This window comes from Rhea americana, unplaced genomic scaffold (genome assembly GCF_003343005.1).
Source record: "Rhea americana isolate MKP2758 unplaced genomic scaffold, rheAme1 scaffold_495, whole genome shotgun sequence".
Lineage (NCBI taxonomy): Eukaryota > Metazoa > Chordata > Aves > Rheiformes > Rheidae > Rhea > Rhea americana.
The window spans coordinates 211,943-218,761 of NW_028186640.1; the positions used below are offsets into that span (position 1 = coordinate 211,943).

The window sequence follows — 6,819 nt, forward strand, 5'->3', positions numbered from 1 at the left end:
TCCTCGGGGGGCGGCGCTGCCCCACGCGGGGTGCTGATGGCCAGGGCGTCCTCGGGGGGCGGCGCTGCCCCACGCGGGGTGCTGATGGCCAGGGCCCTCATGCAGTGATTTCTTGGCCCCGTGTGTTCAGGGCAGCTCAGCGTGGTGTTTCCCGGGGGTGCCTTACTGCCCCACGGAGAGCCGCGGGCGAGCTCAAGGGGGCCCGCGCGGGAGCTGCGGCATTACGCCGTGCACAGCTTGGCCGTGCTGCAGGGCGTCCCCGAGCCCTGGCCGCGGCGAGGGGAGCGCCCCGTGCCCCTGGCCGGCGCGGCTGCCCTGTCTCGGGCCCCTGGCGCTTCCTCCTTGCAGATCCCGCAGTGGTGCGCGGAGTACGCCCTCTCCCTGCAGTTCGCGCACGGCCTGGTGGCCTGCACCCAGCCCCACAGCCTGGCCGCCCTCAGCCTCTCGCTTCGCGTGGCGGATGAGATGGACCTTAACCTGGGCCATGAGGTCGGCTACTGCGTGCCCCACGAGGACTGCTGCACCACGGAGACCATCCTGAGGTGAGCGGCCCGCCCTCGCCCGCCGGCCGGCACGGTGCCCTGCGCTGCCGTCCCGCTGAGCTCCCGGCCCGCGGCGTAATCCCTTAATCCGCCCTGGCCACGCTGCTGACTGCCTGCGCGGGGGGAGTGTCGCTTCCTGAGCTCCGGAGGGGGCTGGGGGGGCGCGAGGGGTGCGGTGCCCGCGGGGGCGGCGTGGGGAGCGTCAGGGGGTGCGTTTCCACCCTGCGCTGCTTCCCCCGCGGCCGCCCCACGGCCTGACCGGGCCGGGGCCGCGGCAGGTACTGCTCCGACGAGATGCTGCTGCGGGAGATGACGTCGGACCCGCTGCTGCGCCAGTACGGGGTCATCGTGCTGGACGAGGCGCAGGAGCGCACGGTGCCCACGGACGTGCTCCTGGGGCTGCTGAAGGACGTGCTGCGGCAGCGCCCAGAGCTCAAGGTGGTGGTGGTGACCTCGCCGTGCCTGGAGCAGCGGCTCCGCGCCTTCTGCGGGGAGCCGCCCGTGGTGCGGGTGCCGGAGCCCGGCCCCCCGCCRCAGCTGCTCTACAGGGACCCGCAGGCCCGCGGCCACGTGGCGGCCGCCTGCCAGGCTGTGCTGGACGTTCACCGGCGGCAGGAGCCTGGCCACGTGCTGCTCTTCCTGGCCAGCGAGCAGGTGGGCGGCGGGCTCGTCCCGCGGCGGGCCGCTGGGGATCGTCACTGTGCCACGAGCGTGGGGAGCGAGGGAAGGGGGGAGGAGAGTCTGGCCGGGGATCCCTTTCTGCGGGAGAGCTGGGGAGCTCGGAGAAAGGCTGGAGGCTGCTTGGTGCTGGAGGCGTTGGGGGATGAAATTGTGTGAATTGGGACGCTCTGCCGGGAGCTGCTGGCACAGCGCGGGGTCGAGGATCTCTGTGCGGAGGGGGCAGGGGCCAGATGGGTGGGCACAGAGCAGCGCGCCCTGCCCTGGGGGTGTGGGGTGGCTCGCTGCCGCGGTGGGACCTTACTCCTGTGCCGTGGTGYTTCGCTGCAGGAGATCACCGAGTGCTGCGAGGCGATCAAGACCGAGGCGATGGCCCTGAACCCGGGGCTGGGCCCGCTGCTGGTGCTGCCCCTGCACCCCAGCGTGGGRCGTGCGGCCCAGAAGGTGTATGAGACGCTGGAAGAAAAGGGCCAAGAAAGGAGGGTGATCATCACGCACTGGCTCGCGGACTCGTCCTTCTCCCTCGGGACCGTGCGCTTCGTCATTGACTCAGGGCTGGAGCTGCGCAATGTGAGTGATGCCGGCCTGCGCCGGCTGCGCGCGGACGAGGAGCCGCGTGGCCGTGAGCCGCGGGCCTGGGTCCGCCTGCTCTGGGTGCAGTCAGCAGTGCGGGGAGGGAAGCCCCCGGGGTCTCTGCTGCCGGCCTGAGCTGGGTGAGTGGGGAGGGAGCGGGGGCTGCGGGTGCCTCTGCTCCCCGAGGGCTCCCGCTGAGCGATGCTCTGGGCCGCAGCATGGAGTGTGCTGGCCCGCAGTGGGGCACAGTTCATGGCCTCATCCTGCAGGTTTACAACCCCCGGATCCGCGCAGAGTCCCAGGTGCTGCGACCCATCAGCAAGAGCCAGGCAGAGTCCCGCATGCAGCGAGCTGCGGGCAGCCCCCCAGGTGAGAGCCCCGGCCCCACGCATCCCACAGGCAGCCGAAGCAGGGGCAGGGGGATGCCCTGGATGTGCCTCTCCAGGCCTGGCTGTTGTCCCACCCTGTGTGGGGCCTGCGGCAGCCACATAGGTGCAGTCTCCCACCCTGCCCAGGACCCTAATCCTGCCCCATGGGCCCGGCTGTGCGTGGTGCCCTGTCTCTGCTGTGCTCCGTCCCTCCAATGCTCACAACCTCTCGCCTGCAGGCACCTGCCTGCGCCTCTACTCGGAGGCCTTCTACGAGCAGCGCCTGCCCCCCAGCCCTGCGCCCCACGTGAGCGAGACCAGCCTCAGCCGCCTGGTGCTGCTGCTGAAGCGCCTGGACATCGCTGACATGGGCCAGTGCGACTTCCTCGACAGGCCAGGTAGTGCCTGTGGGGGGCAGAAGGGCCGGGGGGGTGGGGGGCTGGTCGGGATCACCAAGCATTCCCGACCCATGTTGGAGAGCTGGAGACAGGCAGAGCCGGGGCAGCTGCTGTGCCTGTGGGGCCAGCGCTCTGCAGCCCTGGGTGTCCTCGAGGAGAGGCAGCAGGACCCCGAGGGTGGGCAGCGCTGCCTGCTCCTGCTGGCACCGGCCTGGCAGCCAGCTGATGCCCTGCCCCAGCCCCCGAGTCGCTGATGCAGGCCCTGGAGGACCTGGACTACCTGGCAGCCCTGGACGATGACGGGAACCTCTCAGAGGTGGGGATCATCATGTCGGAGTTCCCCCTGGACCCCCAGCTGGCCAAGGCGCTCATCGCCTCCTGCGAGTTCGACTGCGTTGAGGAGATGGTCAGCCTGGCTGCCATGCTCACAGGTACCGCGGGGGCCGGAGCCAGGCCTGCTGCTGGCATGGGGCACGGCGTGGCTCCCGGGAGCACTGGTGCTGCGGAGATGTGGTGACCCTTCCCTCCGCACTGTCCCCAGTTTCCCCCTGCTTCGTGCCTCCTTCCACGCACCTGGAGGAGGCTGTGACCGTGCGCCGACGGGCCCTGCTGCACCCAGACGGAGACCACTTCACCCTCATCAACGTGTTCAACGCCTTCCAACAGCGTGAGTGCAAGGCAGGGGCTCTACTGTGGGTGGGACTGAGCACCCCACGAGGCTCCCGCAGCCCCCTTGCACCTCCCTTGTCCCTTTCTGGAGCAAACACTGGAGCTGAGAGGGCAACAGTATCCAGCTGCTGCAGCCTGGCTGCAAGGAGGTCCCAACCTGGGTGTGAGGGCCGCATTCCCTGCACTGTCCSTGTCCCTGTCCCCGCCACGTTGCAGAGCACATGGTCTGTGGGAACTGCAGTGCCTGGTTTCGTAGCCCATGAGCCCCTGCCTAGTCTGAACACCAGCTTCAGAATATTTCAGAATGGTTGCGGTTGGCAGGGACCTCTGGAGTCGTCTAGTCTGCCCCTGGCTCAAGCAGGGTCGCCTGGAGCAGGTTGCCCAGGACCTGTTCAGCCAAATTTTGAGTATTTCCAGGGGTGGAGACTGCACAACTCTGGGCAACCAGCTTCCGAGCAGGAGCCTCTGCTTCTCCGGCGCTGGCTCCGCTCGCGCTGAGCCTGCTCTCCCCGCAGACAACGCGGACGAGGGCTGGTGCCGGAAGCACGCGGTGAGCGGGGAGGCGCTGCGGCTGGCGGGCATCGTGCGGGCTGAGCTGCTGGAAGTGATGCAGCGCATCGAGCTGCCGGTCTCGCCCCCTGCCTTCGGCACCGACAGCAACGTGCTCAACCTGCAGAGAGCCCTCATCTCCGGCTACTTCCTCAAGGTGGGCTGGGGGCCTGTGAGGGGCCCTGCGTGTGGGGCGAGGGGGCAGCGCCTGTCAGCCCCACTTGTGCCCCACTCGGCCCCCCAGGTGGCCCGGGACATCGACGGCTCTGGCAACTACGTGATGCTGACGCACAAGCATGTGGCTCACCTGCCCCCCACCTGCTGCTACCTGCTGCGGCGGCCTCCCCAGCGCCTGCCCCCCTGGGTCCTCTACCACGAGTTCACCATCTCGCAGGACAACTGCCTCCGCGTGGTCTCCGAGATCCAGCCCCAGATGTAAGGACCCAGGGAGGGGAAGGGCTGGATCACATGGGGACAGTGTCTGCATCAAGCTCCGGAGCCGGTGCCAGCCCAGGAGCGCAGCGGAGCCTGGGGCGACGCCTGCTCCGTGGCTGCGGTCCGGCAGGCCGGGGGGGGCCCACGGTGGGACAGCCCCRTCCTGGGGAGCACGAAGGCTGCTCCCGGCAAGGTCCCCTAGGAGGTGGCCCCAGGCCCTGTCTTGTCCCTGCCGAGGCTGGCTGCTSTTGCCTGCAGACCCTCCGTCTCCCCTAGGCTGGTGGAGCTGGCGCCCCAGTACTACCTGAGCAACCTGCCGCCCAGTGAGAGCCGCGACCTGCTCACGGAGCTGCGGGAGAAGGTGGCGGTAGCGGAGGATGTGCCCGTGGCGCCCGAGCCGGTGCTGGAGGAGGCAGCTGGAGGGGAGGATGAAGACAGGGAGGTCTGTGTGGTGCAGTGAGCAGGAGCCGCCGGAGCCCTCAGCGCCGAGGGGCTGCCTGGGCTCGGCTGTGACGGCGGGGGACGCAGGAGCTGGGGGACAGCACCGCTGCAAGGGCTGTCCCCTTCCCCGGGGCRGGCGGGCAGAGCCTGCTGCAACGGGAGCCGGCGGCCGTGGGGAGCCGCGGAGGCAGAGCCTGGTTCGGCGGAGCGTGGCCCCGTGCCGGGCATCGCGCCGGAGCTCCTGGCGGCTACCAACACGCGGGGTGCGCCCTGCGCTGCGGCTCCGCGTGCGCCTTGGGGGGAGCAGCTCCCCGGGCTGCGGCGCTGCTGCCGCTTTCACCTGTATAAAGTTTTGTGACCTTTGCTGCTGGCCTGGAGTCGGTAATCGCAGGGAGAGGCGGGGCGGGGGGATGTCTCCCCTCGCTGGGCTCAGCCCCCTGCGTGCTGCTGCTCCGGGGGCTGGAGCTGGGGTCCAGCGGGGCCAAGGGCTCTGTCGCTGCAGCAGCCCAGCCGTGCTGATGCTCCACGGTGCCCTCTGCTCCCGGAGCCCCACATCGCCTGGGCAGCGCTGGCTCCTCCCGGCCCAGCGCCTCTGCCCGCTGCCCGGTCCCAGGCGGGGGCTTTCTGAGCGTGATGCATCCCCAGCCTTGCTCACCTCGCGCCTCCGGTTCTAGGTATTGCACTGCTGCTGCCGGGCTCGCCGACGCCTCAGGGGCAGCCCTGGCCTTTGCACTGGGTCTTCCCCTCCGCGGTCGTTCACACTATTCTGCAGAAGCGGAGGGGAAGCTGCGGCCGGCAGGGGCGGTGGGCGGCCGTCTGCGTGCGTGGGACACTGGGCTGCTCTGGCCCGGCACAGGGCCGTCCCTGGCACTTGCCAGGGGTATGGGGACCGGGATGGGGACATCTCCCCCTACCCYGACTTCCCCTCGCTACTCCCCATGCTGGCGGCACACCAAGCTCTCCCCGCACCGGGGGCTCCAGGACATGCGGCGGTGGCTGGGGGCTGCTCTGTCCCTGCTGCCACAGGGCTGTGCTCGGCAGATCCCGGGAAGAGCCCCGAGGCTCCGTAGCACTGTCCTGGCTGCCTGCACCTCGAAGGCCGGGCAGCGGGAAGTGGCGGCAGGGTTTCTCCCCCGCCCGCGGCCGAGGTGCAGCCTGAACTTCCTCCTCGCCTTCTAGGAACCCCAGAAAGTACGTGAGCCGGAGGCGTCAGACGCAGCTCCTTCCTCGCTACCTCTTTCTAAGTCTGGGTCTGCTGGGCTCTGCCCGGAGACGGGAGCTGCCCCCACCTCACTCGCTCCCGGCCCTGCGGCCAGGCTCCGCTGGAAGGTGCCGCTGCCCCAGCTCAGGGCCTGGCAGGGCTCTGCCTGCGATCGCTCCGGCACAGCCAGGCCACGCAGCGTGGGGGGCAGCTCGCTGCAGGGGTGAGCGCAAGCCCCGGCCGGGGCAATGCTCCAGGCCCACGGTGCTGCCCGCTGCCCTGGGGGCTGCCCCGGCGCCCGTCCCCATCCCCGGGGCTGTGGCTGGGGCCACACAGGCTGCGGGGACCCGGTCTGGCTGAGCGGAGCTGTCGTGCAGCTGGAGCAGGGCTGCTCTTTGCGGGGACAGGGACAGGGACAGAGCAGAGGCGGCTGCTGCAGCTGCCCCTGCCTCAGCTCCTCCCGCACCCGGCTCTGGGCCGCATCCCCCGGGGGCCACTGCTCGGCCACGGAAGGGAAGGGGCACAGCACCGAGCACTGCTGCGCCCGGCTCCTGCTGCACCCTGCACCTCTGCACCGACCTGYGCCTTGCTGCCCCCTCCGCCGGCCTTCCTGCTGCTGCCACCGTCCTGCCTCCCCACAGCCCCCCCTGGTGCAGATACCAGCTCCCCATCATGCCCCCGCTTCTGCATCCCCGTGGCTTCCCGAGCCCTGTGCAGGCAGAGCTCTTCCAAGCCCCACCGCCTGGCTGGGGCTGGCTCCTGCTCCCAGGGCTCCTGCGCCGCACGGGGACGGGCTGTCCTGTGCCCCGGCCTGGCCCCAGGCACCGTGCCTGGCCATGCCCTCCAGACCAAGCCACCACGCCTGCGAACACCTCCTGGGGCTGGTGACCAGGAGGGCCTCAGCAGTCACCTTCTCACGCTCCGGCTCCTGCCTGGTGCGGCTGTGCCTTCCCCTGCTCCGGGCA

The 6,819-nt window shown here is 70.4% G+C and overlaps 1 protein-coding gene across 2 annotated transcripts in view; it reads left to right on the forward strand.

Annotated features, from left to right (window-relative positions):
* Positions 1-5,016, forward strand: part of DQX1 (DEAQ-box RNA dependent ATPase 1) — a 9,564-nt gene extending 4,548 nt beyond the window's left edge. The window contains exons 3-12 of one of the 2 annotated variants that reach the window (XM_085317294.1): positions 349-542; positions 821-1,196; positions 1,551-1,790; positions 2,063-2,162; positions 2,401-2,559; positions 2,799-2,990; positions 3,101-3,226; positions 3,744-3,934; positions 4,022-4,212; positions 4,489-5,016. In XM_085317294.1, coding sequence (XP_085173420.1) covers positions 349-542; positions 821-1,196; positions 1,551-1,790; positions 2,063-2,162; positions 2,401-2,559; positions 2,799-2,990; positions 3,101-3,226; positions 3,744-3,934; positions 4,022-4,212; positions 4,489-4,672 — 1,953 coding nt within the window. In that variant the 3' untranslated portion in view covers positions 4,673-5,016. Of the gene's footprint in view, positions 1-348; positions 543-820; positions 1,197-1,550; positions 1,791-2,062; positions 2,163-2,400; positions 2,560-2,798; positions 2,991-3,100; positions 3,227-3,743; positions 4,213-4,488 lie in introns of both variants that reach the window. The other variant, XM_085317293.1, reaches the window with a different exon arrangement.
* Positions 5,017-6,819: the final 1,803 nt, after the last annotated feature.